This window comes from Giraffa tippelskirchi, chromosome 13, assembly GCF_054371585.1.
Source record: "Giraffa tippelskirchi isolate mGirTip1 chromosome 13, T2T-mGirTip1v1.2.pri, whole genome shotgun sequence".
In the NCBI taxonomy this organism is placed as follows: Eukaryota; Metazoa; Chordata; class Mammalia; order Artiodactyla; family Giraffidae; genus Giraffa; species Giraffa tippelskirchi.
In genome coordinates, this window is record NC_137287.1 from 68,043,642 (window position 1) to 68,069,706 (window position 26,065).

The window sequence follows — 26,065 nt, forward strand, 5'->3', positions numbered from 1 at the left end:
CACTGTCTGTAGTGATTCTGAAGCTCAAGAAAATAAAATGTGTCACTGTTTTCATTGTTTCCCCCCCTATCTATTTGCCATGAAGTGATGGGACTGGATACCATGATCTTAGTTTTTTGAATGTTGAGTTTTAAGCCAGCTTTTTCGCTCTCCTCTTTCACCTTCATCAAGATGCTCTTTAGGTCCTCTTCGCCTTCTGATATTAGGGTGGTGTCATCTGCATATCTGGGTGTTACTATGATCAAAAATGTCAGTACAGGAGGCAGAGAGGACTGTGGCTGCCAAAAGATTCCCAGCACCCAGGCAGGCACCTCTGGAAAAGATACTACCTACACCTGTAAACACTACAGAAAAAGTCTCTCCATTGAGTGGAGGCCCAGGAGAGAAGTTCCTTTCTCAATCTTGTTTTCAAAAAGTAGATGATTTTAAAATTAGGGTCTAAGATTTAAACTCATTTCACACACTTCCTCCCTGTATAAATATTCATGATAAAACTTTACTTTTAAAGATTCCCAGAAATGAAAATGAGAAATTACTGACACCCTTTGATTACTATCTATAATTCAAATGAAGAACATTGCATTTTGTTAATACAACATGTTCATTAGAGAAAGGCAAGCATGGTTGCTTCCTAAAGACATATAGAAACTTGTGAACAAAATATACCTCCATCTCCCAAACAGTCCAATTTGAGACCCTGTAAGGACTGACAGGAGATAAAGAATGCTAGAAATGGTCAGATTTTTCTTCTATCATGAAACTGGAAACTAGGAATTTAACAGGAGCCTCAGGTTTGTTGGCAGTTTAAAAAAAAAGAAACAGGATTCCAACCAAGACAGTTTCTAGTTTTGATGTATGACTCTCATTTTCAATTAACAGAGATCAATATTCAAAAATACATATTAACATTCTTTTATTCAGTACTCTTGCCTGGAAAGTCACATGGACGGAGGAGCCTGGTAGGCTGCGGTCCATGGGGTTGCTAAGAGTCGGACATGACTGAGTGACTTCACTTTCACTTTTCACTTTCATGCACTGGAGAAGGAAATGGCAACCCACTCCAGTGTTCTTGCCTGGAGAATCCCAGGGACGGGGGAGCCTGGTGGGCTGCTATCTATGGGGTCGCACAGAGTCGTGCTGAAGTGACTTAGCAGCAGCAGCAGCATTCATCGTATCTACGCATTAGTCTTATAAATTGGCTGAAAAAAAGCCATGCATTCACCCAGGAACCAAACATCTCAGTATGACAAAGAAAAGTGCTATTAATCTTGATTCACTACGCATCCTGTGTGTGTGCATCTTTTCTCCAACAATAAGGATTCTTACCTTGTGGTGAAAGCGGGAGGGAAATCTGATTGCTGCCTATCTGATCACTGCCTACCTCAAGATACTTGTTGTATACCTGTAGTTTAGTAAAGTGAGACGTTTAATTACTGATGCTGAATAATATTGACTGATTAAATGTTAAACAGGAAAAAAGTAATCTACCTACCGAAGGTGAATGATCAACACTTGTAGAAGATGTCGACACTGTTACCAAGTTCGCTTTGGATTGCACAAATAAAGGTTTAACTTTCTGAAAGACACAAAGGGTACGTACCATTGTTATCTAGGGGAAATAAAGATCAACTCAAATGGAGGTAGAATGTTCTTCAGTCCTTAGTTAACTGAGATATGAAAATTATGCTTCTAACTTAATTGCTCAAATATCACTGGGGAAATAATTTCCTTTAAACCCAAGGAATGTCAGACTCTTTGTGACCCTATGGACTGATACCTGCCAGGCTCCTCTGTCCATGGGATTTCCCAGGCAAGAATACTGGAGAGGGTTGCCATTTCCTCCTCCAGATCTTCCTGATCCAGGGATCGAACCTGCGTCTCCTGCAACTCCTGCATTGCAGGTGGATTCTTTCCCCACTGAGCCACAAGGAATAGATCCCTTCCTAATTCAGGCTACTTTGTGAGAAAATTCAAGTAAAAATGTTTTCCTCAATGTCTCTTCTGACTCTACTTCCTTTTGATTCTCCCTCTGCCATTTGAGATTTACTCCTTGTAACTGGTCAGGTATCACAAGGTCATCCCCAGCACCACTCAGTTCCTGGAAGCTACACAGTAGTGGTTCTGGTTCCCAGGAACTGAAGAGTGAAAACACAAAAGAATCTCTTCTAGGAGTTCAGAAGCAGCAGCACATAAGCAGAATAGCCACCAACATCATATATTGCACAGTAAATCACAACATTAAAAATATGCTGATGAGAACGACCAAAAGCACACCAAGCATTATTATCAAAAAGAGGTCTGAGGTCTGTGGGTGCACCCTGGGGATTTATGTGACCTTTTCCCTATTCAAGGCTTCTCTCTTGTTGGTCCGTATGCATGCATTCACATTTGCATGCATTTTTCTATCCCCCTACAGCCTGCTCCCACTCCCGTTTTGTTCCCCTCAACAAATAAACCATTTAAACATTTATGTGAGGACTCCCTTGGTGGCCCAGTGGTTAAGACTCCGAGCTCTCAATGCAGGTAGCCTGGGTTCAATCCCTGGTCAGGGAACTAGATCCCATATGTTGAAACTAAAGATCCCACATGCTGCAACTAAGACCCAGCACAGCCAAATAAATTAATAAAAGGAAATATCTAAAAAATTATAATTTTTGGTTGATAAGAGAAAAAAACAGAAGGAGAAGAGACTATTATACATATAGACCAGTTTTGGAACACTTTGGGGGAGTCAATGATTAAAAGTCCTTAGCAAGTTTCTCACATGTGTGCATGCTTAGTCGCTTCAGTCTTGTATGACTCTTTGTGACCCCATGGACTATAGCCCATCAGGTTCCTCTCTCCATGGGATTCTTGAGGCAAGAAAACTGGAGTGGGTTGCCATGCCCTCCTCCAGGAGATTTTCCCAACCCAGGAATTAAACCCATGTCTCTTATGTCTCCTGTATTGGCAGGCAGGTTTTTTTTACCACTAGCACTACTTGTGAAGCACAGCAAGTTTCATTTTGCTATGTAAATTTAGTTAAAAATTAGAAATAATATCATCTTGCCAATGTTCTTAAGTTCTTTGATCTCTTGCAGCAACTTGGATTTAAAAAATCATCCTAAAGTGAAAATTTTGAAAAAAAATTTAAAAAAGAAAGCGATTTTAGATTGTAAGCCTTTTGAAGCAAGAAACCAAAATTTATATTTCTTGTGATCTTTTCCACAAACCTTATTTGTTCCCAGAACACTTAGCATCACAGCAGTTTCTAAATAGCATTTATAGTATGTTAATTTAGTCATTGTTTACAATTTACTGATTATATTTCTACACTGGGCATCATTACCTTAACAATTACAACTCCCAAGCAAAAACATTAAATGGGTTTAAAAATAGTCTATTTTATATCTATGATAGTCATAGATATAGAATATATCATAGATATAATATCATAGCTTATTTTGTCTATGATATCACTTATATATAGAACTTAAAAAATGATACGAATGAGCTTATTTACAAAACAGATATAGATTCCAACATAGAAAACAAACATGATTGCTAAAGGGGTGAGGCAGGGAGGGATAAATTAGGAGTTTGGGATTAAACACATACTCACTGCTGCTAAGTCACCTCAGTCGTGTCCGACTCTGTGCGACCCCATAGATGGCAGCCCACCAGGCTCCGCCGTCCCTGGGATTCTCCAGGCAAGAATACTGGAGTGGGTTGCCATTTCCTTCTCCAATGCATGAAAGTGAAAAGTGAAAGTGAAGTCGTTCAGTTGTGTCTGACTCTTAGCGACCCCATGGACTGCAGCCTACCAGGCTCCTCCATCCATGGGATTTTCCAGGCAAGAGTACTGGAGTGGGGTGCCATAGATACTCACTAGCACATGTAAAATAAAAAATAAGGACCTACTTATATCACAGGGAACTATACTTAATATCTTGTAATAACCTATAATGGAAAAGAACCTGAAAAAGAACAATATATGTACACTGTGTATATGTTGTTATATATATATATATGTGTGTGTATATATATATATATACACACGTGTATATATATATACACGTGTGTATGTGTGCTCAGTGGCAAGTCATGTCCATGCCCATCTCTTCGCGACCTCATGGACTGTAGCCTGCCAGGCTCCTTTGTCCATGGGATTTTCCAGGCAAGAATACTGGGGTGGGTTGCCATGCCCTCCTCCAGGGGATCTTCCCTACCCAGGGATCGAACTTGAGTCTCCTATATCTCCTGCATTGGCAGGCGGATTCTTTACCACTGAGTCACCTGGGAAGCCTCCCCATCCAACACATATGTATATATATAATAACTGAATCACTTTTCTGTATACCAGAAATTAACACAACATTGTAAATCAACTATACTTCAATTTTTAAAAAGTCTATTTTAGAATCGGGCTTCATCTATAGGTTAACTTCTAGTGTGAAAATGAATGACCTGGTACCAGGAACAAATTCTTTTACCTCCTTTTTCCATTTGGAAGTGACTAGATACTTGGATCTTTAGCTGTGATTGTTTCTATGTTCCATCCATGCCCACAGTGGTCAGGTTAATAGATTCCTCCCAGGAGGAATGAGTCACCCTCCTCTAAAATTTTCACTTGCCTCCACTAAAGCTCAACCATATTGGATGGGAGCCATTTGTTTACACATCTATGTCTCATACTACATTGAGCTCTTTGGGTTCAGATACTGTCTTATGGTATCAGCAACTAACAGAGTGCCTCCTGTACTATCCCCAGGGCTAAGATCAGGGATTCTAAAAAGGCTAAGTTCAAACGGGCATGTTACAGCTGCATCAAAGAGACAAAGTGCATCTACCCCAATGTGTACTTACAACATAATTGAAGGATGTATCAGCCAGCACTGCAAACTGACGAAATAATGTGTGCCTAGTAAACATCTCATTCTTAAGGACATGAAAGCTGAAATAAAACATGCAATGGAATTAAAATGAGCAGATCATAGGAAAGAGCAAATTGGTATTACGTTCATATGATGAGAAACTAGAATTTTCAATATAAGAGCAAAGAAATGCAAGCAAAAAATTTAAAATAGCAATATGAACCTATCACTCTTTGGTGTCTCAAATTATATATTTTCCAGCCATGAAAAGCAAATAAGGAGGAATAGCCTTATTAATACTAGATATTAACATATATCACAAAATAATAGTATAATAGTATCCTGGAAAGGAAAAATAAATGGAATAGAATAGGAACACTGAAACAGATTCAGGAATATACTAGAACATAGCATGTGACCAAAGTGGCACCACAACCCACTCCAGAAAGAACTAGGATAAAGACCTAAATATGAGAGGTAAGTCAAGAAAGCATGTCAAAAAAAGTGGGAGAATATCTTAGTGAAGATGGAGAAAGATTTTCTAAATACATCAAAGGAAAAAATATTGATGGATAAAGATTAAGAATTTCTACAATAAAGGACAACATACACAAAGTTCATAGCCTGGGAAAAGGTATTTGTAACATCTAAAATTGACAAGGAATTAAAAATAAGAATACACAAACAAATTTCACAAGCTGACAAGAAAGCAAAAAGATGAAAAGAATTCACAAAAGAGGGACATCCTTTAAAGGGAAAACATCAGATCAATAAAAGCTTTTGAAAGTCAGATACCATCAAATATTAGAACTCAATCCTTGTATCTCTCCATTTTTCTCCAACACTTATTCTTAGCTAATCTCATTTAATCCCATGACTTTAAATACCATCTATACTAATGCACCCCAAATGTATGTCCCCAGCCTCAACTTTCTTCTGAGTTCCAGACTTATGTATTCATCTACCACTAGACATCTACCCTTAGGTGACTCAGAGGCATCTTGAATTTCACATATCAAAACCGATTTCCTGACAAAATGCGCTTGCTTGTTTGAAGTTGAAGGCAACTTCATCTTTCCCGTTGTATCGATAAAATCTTTGCAATCAAACTTGACTTCTTTCTTTCCCCCCTTACTGCCAATCTTTCAATACCTCCTACTTTCAAAACATAGCGCACATTTAATCATTTCTCAACACCTCCATGTCTCCCATCCCAGTCAAATCACCATCATGTTTTGCCTAAAAGAGGCTTATTTTTTCTGGAGCTTATAATTTTTCTCCCTGCCTTTCCTTTGGTTTCCCTATGGCCTTGCATCAATACAGAAGTCAGAATTATTCTTTCACAACATCAGATCATTTGAGTCTTTCCTTAGTTCAAGACTCTCCAATGAGGTTTCAGGGTACCAACTCATTATTCTCAATATTGATAAATAAAGAAGATGAAGCATTTATGTTGCCTCATCTCATCTGAAACTATATTTCAGGATAACCAGTTGAGGGAAATGTTTTTCTTTGATAGAACTTAGCTAAGAAATGCAGAAGGAAAGATAAAATTGAAGTATTAACAATTCGCCATCCTAATGAAATTTTGACTCATGGTTTGTGATTATTAATGGGTGTTAAGATTATTTGGAGAAAGGTCAACTGGTAAACCTTAAAATTCATGAATCAGGCTGACAATATGATTAAAATAACAAAGCCAGACACTAAAGTGCCCTATGATGGGATGCATAAGAATTATCTAGTAGTTCACATGAAGTAGTCTTGCCTAAAATATTGAATCTGAATCTAATCAACTCTCTAGATTTAAGATCAGTTTGTAGGAAATACAGACTGAAGAACATGCTAAAAGGCACCACACATACATACACATACATGCGTGTAAACAATTAGCCAAATCCAGAATGGGGGACATTCTACATAAGAAATGAACACATTTCTCTAGCAAATCAATGGATTGGAAAGAAAGGAGCTTATGTGGGATCATTATAGGAAAAAAAAAAAGATTTAAAGGATGTAGCACCCAAATGCAGTGGTCTACCTATTCCAGATCCCGATTTAAATAAACAACTATAAAAGATTTCCTTGAGATAATCAAGAAATTTGAATATGACTTGGTTAATAAGAAATACTAAAGGATTTATCAGGTTTATTAGGTGTGGTAATGATCTAATGAGGCATGTAAAAGAGATTTTCTTATCAATTAAAAACAAGAGCTCCTGGGTTGGTGAACATGTGGAGATATGAGGAGAACAGCATTGCCCAGGGAGCGTGAGTTTTGAGAGCCCTCCCACAAACTTTGCCCTGTGCATCTCTTCCATTTGGCTCTTCCTGAGTTACATCCTTTTTAAATAAACTGGTAATATGAAGTCCCAGAGTGGACTTCCCTCAAGGCCAAAATGTTGGAGAAATTTATTCAGGGGACACGGGTTCGATCCTTGGTCTGGGAAGATTCACATGCCATGGGGCAACTAACCCTGTGAGCCACAACTACTGAGCCTGTGTGCTGCAACTACTGAAGCCTGGGTATCTAAAACCCATGTTCTGCAACAAGAGAAGCTTACGGTGCACTGCAACTAAAGAGTGGCCCCTGCTTGCCTCAACTAGAGAAAGCCGGTGCACAGCAATGAAGACCCAGCGCAGGGTAAAAAACAAAACTGAAAAACAAAGCTTCTAGTGATTTCCCATCTCAGAGCAAAACTCAAATGTTCTTCTTCTCTGAGCTCTTCTACCACTCGCCCCTGCTCACGTCACTCCAGCCATCTGGTGTCCTCACTGTTCTTGAACACACGAGCCAATGCTGACCCCAGCATTTCTGCACATGAGGCTTCTTCAGGGGAAGGGGGGAAGTCTCTACTAAGCAACCAGACGGCACGCCCCCCTCACTCATTCAGATCTCTATATCTGAAGATAACTATTATCATGTGCAAATAAGCAGGAAAATGTTTTAATAGGCCTATGGGGGAAGATGACTGTGTGGGTCTGACTAAACCAGTTATCAAGAGAGTCTGTCCATCCTGTTGATTATTTACATCTAAACACTGAGATCAGGAATAAAACAGAGTTTGGAATTAAGTTTTTATTTGAAGTGAGTTTGACTACTCTTCTGCTTTAGGTCAGTTATTTTGCATTTCTTGTTAGAAGCAAGTGATGGCATTTTATATTACTTAATACACACAGAAAAATGCTAGGCTCCCAATTTCCTTAAAAGATGATTAGACACGTTTTTTACAAATAGAATTTGTATATATCACCACACTATACCTGTTCCTGAGAATTAAGAATTTCTTTTCCCAGTTTTTGTTGATATGTTCTGATTCCTTCTTAATCCTGTAAAAAATTTATAGATGGTTATATATATAAAGTATGTATTAGCTGCAAATAAACAATTATGAATTATTATTACCAGTACCTTTCTGAGTTCTTTTTCTCTTTCTCTAACTTAGACTTTAATATTTGTATTTGCTCTTCCAAAACACGTTTCTCTTCTTCAATCTTTCAATAGAAAACACACCACAAAGTTAATGACATGAATCCTGTTTGTATTGTTTTATCCATAAATCTGAAATGTTATTTCTATTAAATAGCATACCATCAAAAATAATTTGAGAAAACATTGAGTTACATTTACTTGCAAATTCTCATAAATTGGAAGAACGTAAGATCCCATGCCTCCATTTTCTGTCAATGACTCACTTCGAAGCAGCCACTGTGAGACATTACAAAGCAACCAAAATTTTTCTTCATCACCCCTCCCCTACTAGGTATTGCTTTTTCTAAATCTCTTCATTATAGCGGCAGCTGCCCCCAGTTACTATATTTCCTCTATCAAAACTATCCTCAGCAAAGGATCTGACCAACTCAACCACATTAGAGCTATAGGTTATTTCTCAGCATTGTTTATATTTTATAAGGGGATGAAGTTTTGGCAAAGGAATGAATCTATAACAGTGGAATTATAGGCATGTCATGAAGGAGATTTCTTTGGATGTGGCAGGGAGATACCCCAGAATCATACTATAGAGGCAATCAGGTGCTCTGTCTCTTCATTATATTTTCTTGGTGTAGCTTTCAAAGTCACTGCTACTTTCTCAGAATAGTCAGCATCCATATAAACAATATTTAGGTTAATAATAATGGTCACATTAGTCATTACTATACCTTAGCCACTGATGGTTGCATCTTTTCTCCATGCATCACAGCAGGTACTGCATGTGTAGTCTGGAGAGAAAATAAACTAAGGTAAATATAACATTTCAAATCAAGGCATAAAGATGTGTTTTTTTCTGTAGTTTAGAGAAAGGCAAATGAGAAGAATTATGCCAACACTAGTTCCATAGGGATCTTGACTGTCTCAATTAATTTACAAGACTCAGGGTTTACACACTGCATTTGCAATTGGACAGTTATAACTGATTAAAACCAACGTTCCCACTATTGCTTTTTAAAAAAAATTGTTTTTTTAATGCATTACTCTGAAATTGTATATGGGTCAAATTGTACCACTATGTACACATTTTTAAATAAGCAGGCAGTTATCACCCAGTGAAGTCACAAGCTTTTTAAAAAAAAATTATTTTCCTCAACTATCTTTTGGATTACATCAAATGAATCCCAGTTATAGATATAAAATTGCTGCGTCTCAAAATACTTAAGTAAATCACTTGTACTTTTTTGTTTTTTAGACTGTAATGCATTATTTGCTCATTATTTAATAATAAATAAACTTTATTTTTAAATTTATTTACTTATTTGGCTATGCCAGGTCTTTTTATCTATCTAGTGCCTGTCTTGAGGGGGTCGGTTCAGCCGACCAGGGTCTGAAGCCAGATCTGCTGAATAAAGTGAAAGGAATCCAGCACTCCCCTGAGCAATGGGAAGAGCTATAAAAGGAGAGGATGGCCAGGCAGGACCCTAAGGCAAGAGGCACTAGTGTGTGGTGAGGGCACAAGGTGACCTGTGCCCAGGGGTGATGCCCAATATTCAATGTGAAATGGTATCTGGGTGGTGCAAACTGTCCCTGTCACTCACCTCCGGCAACCTTGTCCATCTAAAAGGTGTCCTGTGAGTGAGTGGTTTTAGTAGCAATTGAAGAATTGGGTTGAGTTCAGAATCTGATTCAACAAAATGTGAACTGTGATGACACAGAGTGCCATGAAACTCAGGAACTGACTTGTTTCAGTAGGAGAAGGAGCCTAAACACAGCAGTAGCCATGAGAAGATGCCATGGGCATCTGTGGAAACCAGTGGACACCCTTTTGGCTTCCACAAAGCAAAGAATGTAGGCTTGAGCCAACTTTACTTACATTTGAATGGACAGTGAGAATGCAGCTGACATTAGTTGCCACATATAAAAAATGACAAAATTTGTAATTAACAGTCATAAAAGTTATAATTTTTTGAGTGTCTACTATATGCCAGGTATGTCACACATATTACCATTTATTCTACATACTAACATTAATTTCATCATCCCTGTTACTTTAGATTTTTAATGATGGAGAAAGCACGCACATTTAAAAACTATAAACAGTATATAGTATATATGAACATAAACTCTCACTTCCCAGAAGCCAAAGGTTTTGTTTTTAGTTTTACTCATTGTTATAATTATAAATAAATAGTGGCCTTTATTGCTTTGGGCACTCCACAAATAAAGATTAAGATTTAGAGCATTTATTTACTATATAGCACAGGGAACTATATTCACTATCTTGAAATAACTTGAAATGGAAGAATAATCTGAAAAAATACAGCTGAATCATTTTGCCATACACCTGAAACTAACACAGTACTGTAGTGCTATACTTTAATTTTATCAATTTTACTTTACAAATTTTATTTTATTTTACAATATTACTTTACAAATTTACTTTTAATCAACTATGCTTTAATTTTTAAAATTAAATAAAAATAAAAATAAATAAATAAAAATAAAACCAATGGAAAAATATTTTTAATTAATAAAAAGAAAATTTGGAACATTCGAATTACCTTCCACCTTCTCTCCTCACATGCTCGATTTTTTATTTGCAAATGTTTAGCTCTTACCGTGGTTGCCTTTATTATGATTTCAATATATGATGTTGATATTGTGATCTATGAACCCTCTGCTGATAATTTCTGATTATCCCCTGGCTGACAGGCGAATTCCCATCAGAGACTTAATCCTGAACTTGACCCTAACCCTCTGCTCTTACCTTAGTTCACTAAACTCTAACTCCTATTCCATCAGTCCCCTCGTCCTGCAGAGTTTTCTGGTGGTCCTAGAACTACCCAAATTATTGTTCCCTTGGTTGTCTCTACATCTTCCTGGAGAAAACCACCACCTACCATCACCAGCATAGTGACTCAGTCTCCCCAAGGCCCATGGGGCAGGAAAGGAACCAAAAACAAAACCGGAAGCACAGCAACACTAATTTAACAAAACAGTGAAAGTCTTATTCTCATCAGCCTTCCTTGGCTTCCGATATGTGGGAATCACTCAAGTTATGGGAGGCATGCACTTTGGGGGCTCCCTCCACCTAGCTGTTCTCAAAGAGCACAATCCACTTGAAATGCCTCTCTGATCAGGGCACAAGGAGTACACACTGCGTTCACTGCCATTTGGTTAACAGGGGACCAAAGAAACGGTAGGAATAAGAGCCCCAAGCTTTGGAGGGGCTGTATGCAAATGGATCTGCCTGCCTGTGCAGGGGACACAGGTTGGACCTCTGGCCCAGGAAGATTCCACATGCTGCAGGGCAATTAAGCCCTTGTGCCACAACTACTGAGCCCATGAGCCTTAGAACCTGTGCTCACTGACAAGAGAAGCCACAGCAATGAGAAGCCCAAAATTATCCAGTAGCCCCCACTCGCCACAACTAGTGAAAGCCCATGCACAGCAGCAAAGACCCAGTGCGGCCAAAAGTAAAAATAAGTGAATAAATAAATTAATTAAATGAAATAAAAAGAATCCACAGAAAGTAAGGAAAACAAACTGGCAAAGCAAAATAAGTTTCCCCTGAGAAGGACATTTATATTTATTTCACTCTATCTGAAGTCATATCAGTAGCTTAAAGTTTATTTTAAAAATTGATTCTGTGTTTAAATTCATGTACAGTAAAAATTAGCTCCAATTTTCAAGGCTCCCTTTTCCTGACGCTCATATAATGATCAACTCTGTAATAACTAGAGATAAAACCCTGCTAAAGCATATCTTATGTAAAGCAAATAATTATTCAATCTCTCCCAAAGACAATACTCTTAGCATGACAAAGATAGCTTCTCTTTTCATTAAAAAAAAAAAAGTACCGCATGTAGACTAGAGTGTTTGCTCTCCAGTTTTAGTTGAACTTTCAACTCTGCTGTAGCACGTTATATTGAATCCTGACTCTGTCCACATTAAACTGTCATTTTGTTTTGCCAGCTGCTGGCATTCCACTTTCACTGGAATACATGTGCTGGTCTTTATGTGGTTACTTCATTGACAGGTGCAAACACTGGACTGCTAAACAATAGATAGAGGTGAAAATGAGCGGTAATAGAAAGTAGATAACTTCCTAAGTAGGAAAATGTACATTAAATTATTACAAGGAAAACCAAACATTGTGACTAGAAATAATTCATTATAAATATTTCTCATATTTTCTTGAATTTACTGCAGGGAGATTCTTTACCATCTGAGTCACCAGGGCTCTTTTTATATATATATATAACTAAAATACCTAAAATTAAGAAATAAGTTTTATTCATAACAGAAATCATGATTCTTAAATGTTTCCCATATTTAAGCATTTACAACAGGTTAAAAGCCAACATTCAATAAATATAATCTAAATCTGGAATCAGTAGCCAAGGTTTCTATTAATAATAACAGAAGCACAATTATGTTTATTAGCTGTCATAAGATCAACAGTATACCTTATCATATCCCCTTCCTCCTTTTGTTCTCAATCAAAGAATCATTACATTCTTTAATTTCTCTCAATTTCCACAAACATCCCTCTTCTTAAACTTGGGCCATTCATTCTGGATTTAATACCTCCTTGAATCTCTCCTTTATTTTTATTTTTATTTTTTTTTAATAAATTTATTTATTTTAGTTGGGGGCTAATTACTTTACAATATTGTAATAGTTTTTGCCATACATTGACATGAATCAGCCATGGGTTTACATGTGTTCCCCTTCCTGGACCCCCCACCCACCTCCCTCCCCATCCCATCCCTCTGGGTCATCCCATTGCCCCGGCCCTGAGCCCTTGTCTCATGCATTGAACATGGAATGGTGTTCTGTTTCACATATGGTAATATACATGTTTCAATGCTATTCTCCCAGAATGTCCCACCCTCACCTTCTCCCTCAGAGTCCATAAAATTGTTCTATGCATCTGTGTCTCTTATTCTGTCTCGCATGAATCTCTCCTTTAAACCATCAAATATATTACCATAAAAATGATGTTTCTAACTCAGGAAGAAAGATGATCTTCTGTCTCTAAAATTTCATTAATCTTGACTTTCATATTATCAGTTTTTTTCTAATTATCTTCTAAGCGAACTATTTTTGAACACTAGTAATGTGCCAGTGTGTGGTGGGTAGTACAGTGGGGGAGGAGGGGCATGGAATGGAGAATGACATAAGCTTAGGAAGAGAGGAGGAACAGCGTCTAAATAGAAAAAAAATATTAAGAAACCATTAGCAAATTGACAGAAACTGCTTAAGGAAACCGTGTTACTTCTGTGGAGTGAAATACTGTATGTAATTGATTATCTATATATTATATATTCAGTGGCACTGAACAGCTGTGTGACTGGTGGGATCTCAGTTCCCCGACCAGGGATTGAACCTAGGCATCGGCAGTAAAAGCCGGAATCCTAGACAAAAATATTGTGTATCTTAATCAGAATTCACTTGTATATGTTCAGCTAGAGAGACAGATCACCAGAATTACTCCTGAGGTTGTTTAGGCTCATGTCTATCAGTTCTGGTGGCAGGAAGTCCAATATGGGTTCACCATAATGCTTTCAGCCACTGGATTAACTGCACTCCATAATACTTCATGGCCCTGGTTGCAATAACTCCTTGTTCTATTCTGGATATATATATATATTTAACAGAGCACTATCTCCCACATAGAAATTGGTGAAGGAGATCTTCAGGCTATTTTCAAAATTTTCAAAAAGCCTAAAAATCAGTGTACCTTGATTCCCTAATAAGGTTGCATAGGCTAACAAAATGAAAGAACTCTTTAGATGTGGCTGGCATAGAATCAATTCAGTGAGCTATCCTTAGTCACCTAAGGCTGATTGGAAATGCAAGTTAGCAGCAATATGTAACAGGTGGATAATGGGAAACAAGTAGCTTTCCTTTAATTAGTTCGGGTTTTTGAGGAAGAGAGACTACACTGAGGCATTACATGAAGAAAAGTCTATGAAAATATATTCCTAAAGAAAAGGAAATTGACGTATGCTGTAATTTATAAAAACTAAACCCTAGGATTTGAGGAGAAACCTGGGACCTAGGACTGCAGAGGTCAGCGCTGAAGACACTGACAAGGTGGAAGAGCTGGATCCAAAGAGGATGGCCAACAGTCCAGTGCCAGCATCCGGGGTGGGGTGTAGCTACCTCAGGCTGATGCTGGGAGTGTTGGTATTGAAGTTGTTCTATGACTTCTATCTGTGATTGAATTCACAGCAGAACTAGTAGATGCAATGATGGCAGTTATATGAGCATGTCAAATGTCAAATGTTCAGGGGGTGAGACCCAAGTCTGGGCAGTGTCAGGACTCTCACCAAATGACCTGGTATTCGAGACTGGCCACGACTTCCAAGGAGAACTGAGGAGAAACCCACAGCTAAAACCCAGGAAAAGGGGATAAAGCAACACAATGCAGTGAGGAGTCAGAAGACTGCCCTGGGAGCGCCTGAGTGACGACAGTTCCTGTGACTACCAGGTGATATTATTAATTAATATTATTAATAGTTAATATTATTAATACATGTCAGGACCTAGTGTCTGCCCCATGGTTCAGAGTGTCTACAGAAGAATAGAAATTGATACAAATCTCTTTTTTCCCTGGTTTCCATAGCAATATCTTAGGGCTTTAAATTAAATTACACTAAGATATCGTAAATTTTACAAGTAAAATGTTATCATTGTTCCCTAATGAAAATAAATAAGCAGCAAAGCATAAAACCTTTCAAGTGATTTTTTTAACAAAAATATTTTTCATTTGTGCAAGAAGTGTTGGAGATTATTTTCACAAAAATATTTTCAGTTCCAAATATACTGTAGGTATTTATCATCAAGCTACTTAGAATAATATAATACAAAAGTCAAAGCCACCTTTCGGCTGAATTTTAAATATGATATTACTCCGATTTTTCCATTTTGGTCTCTGACAGCAGAATCTAAAGATGCATTCACTTTAGTGGCAAATGACAAATTTGATTTTAAAATAAAGACAAGTAATTGTAGTGTATGATTTCAGTTATCTCTACATTTTAAAGTTTTTTCTATTTGGGACTCTCCTCGTGGTCCAGTGGTGAAGACTCGGTGCTTTCACCGCCATGACCCCCAAGTTCAGTCCCTGGTGGGGGAATTAAGATCCTGCAAGCCTCTTGGCATGGCCAAAAAAAAAAAAAAAGAGTTATTCCTATTAGGAAACAAAGATTCAGTATGATTAGGAAATTTTGCTGTGTCAACATAATCAATGGGCTTCCCAGGTGGCTCCAGTGGTAAAGAATCTGCCTGACAATGCAGGAGACATAAGAGACACAGGTTCGATCCCTGGGTTGGGAAGATTCTCTGGAGGAGGGCATGGCAACCCGCTGCAGTATTCTCGCCTGGAGAATCCCATGGACAGAGGAGTCATGTGGGCTACAGTCCATAGGGTTGCAAAGAGTCAGACCGACTAAAGTGACTTAGCACACAATCTGTTAAAATACAGTCAGCCTCTGAAGACTGTATACGTGTCCAGCACGGTCCCAGCTCTGTATTACTCCACCACCTTGCAGAGGGGTGGGAGTGCAGATCAACAAGGAGCAAAATGCTGGCTTTTTCACATAGCTCTGCAGAACTATGAACTGCCTGCTTTATCAAGCCAAGCCCAGAGGAAAAAAATAACAAAATAATGAAACAATGAACAGATTATATGACTTTCTTCTCTGATGGAGTTTATTTTCCACTTCACGTGCAATTCAATCCAGTAAAAGGAAGGTATAGGAGAGGAATACGGAAAGATCTTCCTTTCATCCACCTTACCTATAATACTCTATACCCATAATAATTCCATATCCCATAATAATAATAATTAAAAAAACATTACTAGCTTGCAGGATGACTATGGTCATACTTATAAAACTATTGCAAAGTACTTCACCTTGCAGTTCTTGAATTGTTTAAAGAATAGTGTGCCAGAGTTTTTATGAAAGTTTTTTTATGATGTCCAAATTGCTTTGTATCGAGTGAAGTTTACGGATGGGAACACGACTGACTGTCCCCTGTCCCACTTCCCACACAGGAAGGTCCTGATGCTTTCTGCAGATCTAAGCACACACCATATGTTCCATCAGCACAGACAGGTGACCCCGTGGAAGCTCAGAAGTCTTCAGAGAAGCATTTACTGGGTGCAGCCTTAATTCACTAATTACCCTGGAGCAGGGCTGGGGGTGTGGAGGGGGGAGCTAGGAACCCAGTTTTAACCTTGTTCTGTGAAACCTCAGTATTTGAAACGTTTTACAGCTATCAAAAAATAAACTTTACACAAAAACGCTGTCCAAACACAAATTTCACGTTGTGAAATCTTTCATACATGGAAATCAGACAGCAATGTTCCTATCACACTTTTCAGACTGGCTAAATACTCCGTTTATCACCGTGTGCGCCATTGGGTGAAGCACGTGTGCTGTTCCCACGGAATGACACAGATTTCAAAAAATAAGTATGATTAATTAGATAAGGTAAATGACTGATGTAAAATGTTCCTGCAGCAAGCCCTCCGTTTGGTCATCTACACATGGTCAAGATGATAAAACCCTTTGGAGACAATTTTTAAGAAGTCCAACTACCTCGGTATTGACAAAATATTCAAGAGTTCTGAGAAACAGGAAAATGATAACCAGAGTACATATATGGAGAATTCATCTACAATGAAGAATATACTGCATGGGGAGGTGATGGAAGGGAACACTCACTATAATAGGATTATCATTAACAAAAGTGTATATGAAAGTAACAACAGTGTGCTAGAAAAATATATTTCACATTAAAATCAAGTCCATTCCTACGAAAATGTTAAGTCCAGTTTATGTCATCTCTCCCCTCCCCCAGTCTGATTTTTACTTACTGTTACACATTAACTTCTGAGTCTCTGCAGCTGACAAAATGTACTGTTAAGCTTCAGAAACATCTAGATAACAATCATTATGGTCAGAAGTAAAGCCTGGGACACTTAAGAGAAAATCCTCATGACACTTTCTCAGATATCCTTTCTTCTCATCATGGTGTATTTTTTTTTTTTTTTTGGTCTCCCTTTCATGATACATTTTCCCTGGGGGAGAACGGGTAGTATTTTTGCCCCTTGTAGCTGGGACTTTGGAAGCTCAGTTTTGATCTGTAAACTGGGGACACTTGAGTGTCTAGTCTGCAATGCTAGGATTGAGTTAGAGCCCTGGGCTTGCTGCAGGGACCAGTCTGCTCTGTCTGGGTTTCTGACCCTGCTCTGCGATTCTCCCACCATCATCTCAGAGTCTCAGACCACAGACGCCTGGCACGCACCCCGATTTCACGGCAGCTCAGAGGTTTCTGGAACAGGATAGCACCATGGCCACAGGCTCCCTAAGTCTCAGGCTTGAATTAGAGCCCCTCACCCAGTAAAGCTGGGCCCCCCACCCAGGTTAGCAGGCAGCACTGCAAACTCAAGTCCAGCACTTGCTTTTTGCATTTTTTTTTTTTCTTGTGTATGGGGGCTTCCCCCTGTCCTGCCTCCCTTCACCCCCACTGCCCAAAATACTCCCCAGACCTGGATTCCAAAAAATCTTACTTCTGGAACCTAGTCACTGGTCAGGCATGCGCCATATTCTCCAAGTGTTTTTCTCCTCGTTGGGAAATTACATTGGTTTCCAGTTGTTGATACTTCCTAACTCTCTGCAGAGTGGAAGTTCTTGTAGAGGAGAGTGTTTTTTCTCAGCTCCTGGGCTTTCCTTCTGAGTGGAGTGACTCCCCACTAAGCATCACACTGGGCCTCCCTCCACCTCTGCTCCACTGCCCTCGTTCCCCTCCGTTGGGTTCAAGAGGTGAGCCTTCTGCCTGTTGAGTGATGGGGAGACATTGATGCCTTTTCCTGCCCTGTCTGGAGCCAGAATGACACAGTAAGCAAGATTCTACTTTCCTGCCCCGAGTGTTGGAGCGGTAGACTCTGCCCTCTGTGAGAGAAGGAGGAAGAATGTGGGGACACATAGCAACAAGAGTCTGGGAAACCAAGATGTGCTAGTGGATGGACTCTCTCCAGGAAACACTGTACCTTGCAAGTACGTGCCACCAATCAGCATCTAAGCTTCCAAATGGTGTGGAAAAGGAGTTATGACTGGTTGCATGATTCACAGTGCCCCCAGGATAGATCAGTTTCTCAGAGAAATGCAACTATTCCCATAACTAGGGGAGTACCCTGGCAGTCCAGTGGTTAGGATTCTGCACTTGCGCTGCTGAGGACGTGGGTTCAATCCCTGGTCGGGAAACTAAGATCCTGCAAGCCTCTGATAGATACTGGGCAGTCATGAGTTAGAGATTTACACCTTGAAAGTGCTTGGAAGGTGGCTTCTCTATCTTACTAACTTAACAGAGATCCATGAAGGCTTGGTGACTAAGCCAAATAAACCACCAAGCTAAGCACAGAGGTGGCATCCTCCTGGGTAAGGTAAGGGGCCTGATGAGGACACGCTGGTGTGGAAAGAGCAGCCAGAGCCTGCTGTCCAGACGCCCACAGAGGGGGCAAGGAGAATGGAGTGTTTGAGACACTGGCCTTGCTGCTGGACCAGAGGAGCAACGCTGAGGTTGCAGCAGTGCTAACAGCGCCCTCTGCAGGTGAGGGTGTCACGGGTTGTGAACCAGTCTCACCGTGGGTGGCTCCTCCTTTATCGTCTTCTTTGGACCCTTGACCCTCTTGGTCTTAGAAGGCGATGAACCGATGGAGGAAGAGCGTGGCCTCAGAGAACCTGCACCTGCACTCTTGGACTGTGAGGGCCACTGGAATGAAGGGGTCTCTTTCCCCTTGATGCTTCTGGGGCTCTGGCACAGAAGAAGAACCATTCTGTTATTAACCATAATGCTATTCTCATTATTCGTGTTTCAGATTCATCTCCCTCTCTTTTGCTCCCTTGCCCTCCTCTCCTGAGCTAGAACATCAAGGTGGAAGTCTTCAGTCCCAAAGGCCTAGATCTATTCTTGCTCCCAGTTCCACCATCCCTTATCCCCCAAGCCCCAACCCTGCCTGATTTAGTCTGTGGGTAGGGCCTGTTTTTCCATGCCTCCCACTGATGCTCATGTACTGAGATAAGCATACCAACAGATCAGTGATTTCTGAAAGTTCCTGGGAAGGTGGGATCTTTGTGGGGTGGGATGAGGTGGTAGCTTGAGGAGTGTTTCATATTCCTAAGAAGGCAATGGGGGCAGGACTGGCAGGTCGAAGCCATGGGACAGGAGTCAGAAGGGCCAGGGCACGGAGCCTGGGGGTCGGGACACCAGTGACACCTCCTGCTCTCACTCTGCCCTCACTGCTCTAACCCCCCAGGCCCTCGTCTCCCACTCACAAGCCTTGCCTCACTTTTAAGCATTTTCTCCTTCAAACTCAGATGCGAGAAAGTGAAAAGCCTCTGGATGGTGTGTATAGGTTCTTCAACTCAGATGCCCAACTATGAGATGAACAGAATAAAAGAAAAAAAATAAAGAATTTAAATGCCAACCTTGGCAACTGTGGCGTCATACTTTCTTCTCATTTCAAGGTCCTCTTTCTGCTTATTAACCTGTGAAATTAAAGACCCGTGTCATTTGTTATCATTTGCAAAGATGAAAAAAGAGAATTTGCGGTAAACCTTCCTTAAGCAATGAAAGAGTAGCATTTTAAACCATTTCGCTGCCCAAACTATTATGGGAATATAAGTCACAATATTGAATATAAATAAATTAGAAGAGAAAATAAATTCACTCTCAGAAGAAAAAGTACTTTGTAATAGAACTTATAGGAAAACATGCAATTGTTTGCTTATGTGTTTTTATTAACATTATTGTGTACCAGGCACTGCACTGTGTTGCTATTCAGCCACACTGTATTAGGCTCTTAGAATAAATAATACAGACAGGGGAGGCTTGCTGGCTACAGCCCAGGGGATTCTCAAAGAGTCAGACACAAATGAAGCGACTTAGCATACACACAAACCTTGCCTTCAAGCATTTAGGTTCTAGCAGAAAATGAGTTTCTAAAATGCTTCAATCAAAAAAAGATTATATATACCAAAAATGTATGCATTGCAAATATAAGTTACAAGTAAAATTAATATGGACATCTGACTTGAGAAAGAGAACAACAGCCATTGTGTTAAAGCTCCCTGTGTAATTGTCACAATCCTATAACCACCTCCAAGTCAGGAAACCACTATTCTGAATTTTGTGCTTAGAATTCCCTTTTATTTTCTTGATTAATTTTTTGGCAGGTTTATAGACTTACCACTTCATCCCATTGGTATCCTTAAACGATATACAAATTTAGTTTTGCTTAGTTTTAAACTTCTTTAAAAAATCATAATTCATGTGTACTCCCTTAATGTGTTCACTTCATAGTTTCTGAGATTAACCCATGTTGATACTGAAAGCAGTTCATTCATATTCACTGCTGTATTCTATTCAAGAGTACCAGTACAGCATAATGTATTCATCCATTCCCTGTCAATGAACATTTGGGAAATCCCAGTTTTCTTCCTTTATATATAATATGGCTTTAAATATTCTTGAACCTGTTCTCCCAGGCACATGTGCTAGGATCTCCTTGGTGATGTTACATGCCTAGGAACAGAACTTTGGGGCATATTTTAAGAGAATGATCAGCTTCAGCAGATAACCCAAATTTGTTTTCCAAAGTTTCTGTAGCAACATACATATTCCCCAGCAGTTTATGAGAATTGTTTACTCTATATACTTAACAACATTTGGTACTGTTATATTATTCATGAAACCAAGCACGTTTTTAGTCAATGTTCATTGGTCACTGGGTTTCTTCTTTGGTGAAGGGCCTGTTAAAAACTTTAGCCCAGATTTCTATTGGGTGGTCTTTTCCTTATTGATTTGAAGGAGTTATTCACATATTCTTGAAAAGAGCTTTGTGAATACATAAATGGTGTGAATATTTTTGCAAAATTGTGGCTAGATCTTTAAAATTTCTTTGAGGCATCTTCTGGTGAAAAGGGGCCCTTAATTTTCATGGGGTTGAATTTTTTTAATTAATCAATTTATTTGGCTGCACCAAGTCTTAACAGGGGCACGTGAGATCTTTAGTTGTGGCATGTGGGGTCTAGTTCCCTGACTAGGGATTGAACTCGGGCCCCTGCATTGGAAGTGTGGAGTCCTAGCCACTGAACCACCAGGGAAGTCCCTGAAACTTTTAATTTTCCATTTACACCTTGTTTATTTTGTGTCTTGTTTAGGCAATAATTTCTACTTTGAGCTTACACAGTTTTCCTCTAAAATTAAAAGAAAATTTCCCTTTATATTTGAATCCTTAATTCATACAAAATGGATATGCATGGTATGAGGTAGGGAGCCAGTTTCATTTTAGGCAATTGTTTAATCAATTGTCAAGCATCTTTAGTGAAAATTCAACCCTATTTGCATTGATCTGTGGTACTGACAGATACTGAGTATTTTATGTTTGGTTCTGCTACTGGATTCTCAATTTCCTCCCAAAGCTCTGTCCATGTCCCAGGACCATGATGTCTTAATTACCTTAAATTTATATTAATAACTCACAGAAGTCTCTCCCTACTCTATCATGTCATTATTTCATCTTGTTTCTTAGCTATTCCTGACCCTTGTTCTTCCATATTAATTTCATTTTTTAAAATTTTATTTATTATTTATTTTTGTCTATGCTAGGTCTTCATTGCTGCTTGAGGGCTTTCTCTAGTTGTGGCAAGCAGGAGCTAGCTGCCGTGCGTGGGTTTCTCTTGTGGTGGCTTCTCTTGTTGCAGAGTTTGGGCTCTAGGTGCTCAGGCTTGTGGTGCATGGGCTTAGTTGCTACATGGCATGTGTAATCTTCCTGGACCAGAGATTGAACCTATGTCCCCTGCATTGGCAGGTGAATTCTTAATCACTGGACCATCAGGGAAGTCCCTTTATACTAATTTTAAAATAGGCCTGTCAATTCCATGAAAAACCTTATAGCAATTTTGGCTGGAATTTTATTGCATATAGAGATCAGTTTGGCGAAAACTATTGCTAAGATAATCCAACTCTGTAGCTCACCTTTTCTGTTTTCTTTCAATATTTGGAAGAGCAAAAGTTCTTAATTTTGATAAAATGCAGCTTACACTATTTAAAGAAATCTCTGCCAAATTTGATATCACTAAGATCCCTACTTGGCCTTGTTCTATTAATTTGTGGCTTTAACTATTACATTTATACTCATGAATCATCTCAAGTAAATTTTTATATGATGTGTGAGGTAAGCATTAAGGTTCATTTTTTGCCTAGAACTATCCAATTATACTGGCATCACTTGTTGAAAAGATTATCCTTTCCTGCTTGAATTGTCTTGGTACTTTTGTTAGATATCAGTTCATCATATAGGACCCAAAGAGTCTATTTCTTGGCTTTCTATTCTATTCCATCAATCTGTATGTTTATCCATATACTAGTAGTACGTTATCTTGACTAGTGTGCCTTTACAGTAAGTCTTAAAATCAGGTTATGGGAGTTCTTTCTCTAGGTGTGTTCTTTTTAAAAATTGTTTTAGCTAACGAAGGTCCGTGAATTTCCATATACATTTTACATAAGTTCGTTGATTTTAAAAAAAAAGGCCTACTTGGATTTTGATTAGGCTTGTGTACACAAATCAATTCAGAGATAACAGTTAAACAACATGGATCTTCTGAATCATGAACATGGTATGTTTCTCCATCTATTTAAGTCTTTAACTTCAGTATTTCATATGGTTTTGTATATAATCAATCAAATTTATCCATAACTATTTCATATTTTTATGCTATTGCAAATCGAGTTTTTTTAAAGTTTCAGTGTTTCATTGTTCATTGCTAGTATATAGAAACACATTATTTTGATCTTTGCATTCTTGCTAAATTCACTTTCTAATTTTAGTAGGTTTTTGTAGATTCCTTAGGATTTCGTATATAAATTATCACAGTTATCTGGGAATAAAAACAGTTGTACTTTTTCCTTTCTAATCTGTATGCCATTTATTTCTTTTTCTTGAATATTGTACTAGCTAGGACCTAAATAACAATGTCTAATGGAAGTTACAAGAACAGAGTCTTGTCTCATTTCTCACCTTAGACTTAAAACATTGTCTTTCACTATGAAATATACTAACAGTTATGTTTCATAGGTATTCGTGGTCAACTTTAGAAGGTTTCCTTCTATTCCCAGTTTGCTGAGAGCTTTTATCATAAATGTATATTGGAATTTCTCAAATGCTTTATATATATAAATTTGCCCTCTGGCTCCAACATTTTCCATTTTTACCATATGCAAAATACATTCATCCTCATTAACGGTGTCAAAAAATCTCATCCTCTGACAGCATCTGCTTGAGGTCAAGATCTCATGACATAAATTAGGTTCAAGTACAGGTGAAGCTCCTTGAGTAAGTTTATCTTGATCAGAAGACCCAGGAATTAAAAAGACAAGTTATCTGACCCCACAGTCAACATACCATGGTGAGACATAAGATAACCACTAAAGATCCTCCCCTTGGATCAAGGACTCATCTATTTCCATTGGAAATGTGTGATGGCTCCTAGGCACAGAAAATCAGACATGTATTTTATTCGAGTAAATGACTGGGTTACCAAAATATGACTTTTCTAGCTAAAAGGCCAAACACTGGCATGTTACACGTAACAGACAGATTTGAAGCATGTCTCAGAGGGAACTTGGGCAACAAGGAAGCCAGTATGAGATCAGTCAGTGCTGTGCCCTGACATCATAATTCCTTTCTATCTGAAGTCTGGATTGTTTCCTAGAAATAAGGTGCACTGAGATGAAACAGATGGAAAATTAGTTAAGGGTAAGAGTTCAATTATGGTAGTTTTCTGACAGGGACCTTCTTTTTGTTAGCTTCAGGATAAACGAAAGTTCAATATACAAAATCTACATATAAAAATCAGTAGCATTTCTATACATGAACAACGAATTATCTGTGAGAGTAAAAAGAAAGGCATCTCATTTACAATATCACCAAAGGCAGTAAAATATTTAGGAATAAATGTAACCAAGGGAGTGAAAGCTACAAGACACTGATGAAAGAAATCAAGGAGCATACAAGTAAAGGGAAAGAAACTTCATGTTCATGGACTGTAAGAATTAATGTTGTTAAAATGTCCATACTACTCAAAAGAAAGTGAAAGTGAAGTCACTCAGTCATGCCCAACTCTTTGCAACCCCATGGACTGTAGCATACCATGCTCCTCCGTCCATGGGATTTTCCAGGCAAACCATACTACTCAAAGCCATCTACATATTCAATATAATCTCTATTAAGATTTCAATGGCACTTTTTACAGAAGTATAAAAAACAATCATAAAATTTATATGGAGCCACAAAATCTCCCCCAAACCAAAGCAATACTAAGGAAGAAGAGTAAATCTAGAGGAATCATACCTCCTGATTTCAAATTATATTTTAAAGCTATAGAGTCAAAACAGTATGGTAGTAGTATTAAAAACAGAGACGTAATGGAACAGAATCAAGAATATGGTCAACTGATACTTGATGAAGTAGCCAAGAAATTCCATGGAGAAAAGACAATCTCTTCAATAAATGGTGCTGGGAAAACTGAATAGTCACATATGAAAGAATATAACTAGACCTCTATCTTATACCACTCACAAAATTAACCCAGAATGGATGAAGACTTAAATGTAAGACCGGAAAACATAAAACTAGAAGAAAATATAGGGGAAAAGCTTCTTGCCATAGCTCTTGGCAATGGTGTTTTTTTAAATATGACTTCTAAAGCACAAGTGAAAAAATAAGCAATTTGGAACTACATTGAACTAAAAAACTTCTGCACAGCAAAAGAAACAACCAACAAAATTAAAAGGCAAACTACAGAATGGGAGAAAATATATCAAATCGTATATGTGACAAGGGGTTCATATTCAACATACAAAATGATCTCATACAACTCAATAGCAAAAACCCAAATAATCTAATTAAAAAATGGGCAGATGATCTGGGTAGATGTTTTTCCAAAGAAGATATTCAAATGGTCAACAGATACATGAAAAGGTGCTCAGCATCACTAATCATTAAGAAAATACGAATTGAAACCACAATGAGAGATCATCTCCCTCTTGTTAGAATGGTTGTCACCAAAAAGACAAGAGATAACAAGTGTTGGCAAGGATGTGGAGAAAAGGGAACTCTTGTGCACTTGTTGGTGGAAATGTAAATTACTGCAGCTGCTATGTGAAACAATACAGAGGTGTTTCTCAAAAAGATTAAAAATAGAACTACCATATGATCCAGCATTTCCACTTCCATATATTTATCCAGAGGAATCAAAGCACTATGTTAAAAAGATATATGCAGTCCATGTTCACTGTTATTTACAACAGCCAAGACACAGAAGCAACCTAAGAGTCTATCAATGGATGAATGGATAAAGATGTGGTATATTTACATAACAGAATATTATGCTGCCATAAAAAGAAAGCAATCTTGCCATTTGAGACACTATGGATGGACCTGGAGGGCATTTTGCTGAGTGAAATAAATCAGAGAGAGAAAGACAAATACTGCATGATCTCACTTATATGTGGAACCTTAAACAACATAGATGATAACAACAAAAAAGCCAAACTCATAGAGAGAACAGATTGGTGGTTGCCTGAGGTGGAGGACAAAATGAGTGAAGGAGGTCAAAAGGGACAAACTTCCAGTTATAAGGTAAATAAGTCCTGAGGATGTAATGTACAGTTTGGTGATTCTAGTTAACAATACTAT

The 26,065-nt window shown here is 38.4% G+C and overlaps 1 protein-coding gene across 1 annotated transcript in view; it reads right to left on the reverse strand.

The window, feature by feature from the left end:
* The window catches only part of C13H10orf67 (chromosome 13 C10orf67 homolog), a 96,902-nt gene that overhangs the window by 15,581 nt on the left and 55,256 nt on the right, over positions 1-26,065 (reverse strand). Inside the window, exons 9-15 of the mRNA XM_081556780.1 lie at positions 19,794-19,853; positions 18,949-19,119; positions 9,015-9,074; positions 8,266-8,348; positions 8,118-8,183; positions 4,846-4,933; positions 1,493-1,576 (exon numbers count right to left, since the gene is read on the reverse strand). Of these exons, the coding sequence (XP_081412906.1) occupies positions 1,493-1,576; positions 4,846-4,933; positions 8,118-8,183; positions 8,266-8,348; positions 9,015-9,074; positions 18,949-19,119; positions 19,794-19,853 (612 nt within the window). The remainder of the gene's footprint in view (positions 1-1,492; positions 1,577-4,845; positions 4,934-8,117; positions 8,184-8,265; positions 8,349-9,014; positions 9,075-18,948; positions 19,120-19,793; positions 19,854-26,065) is intronic.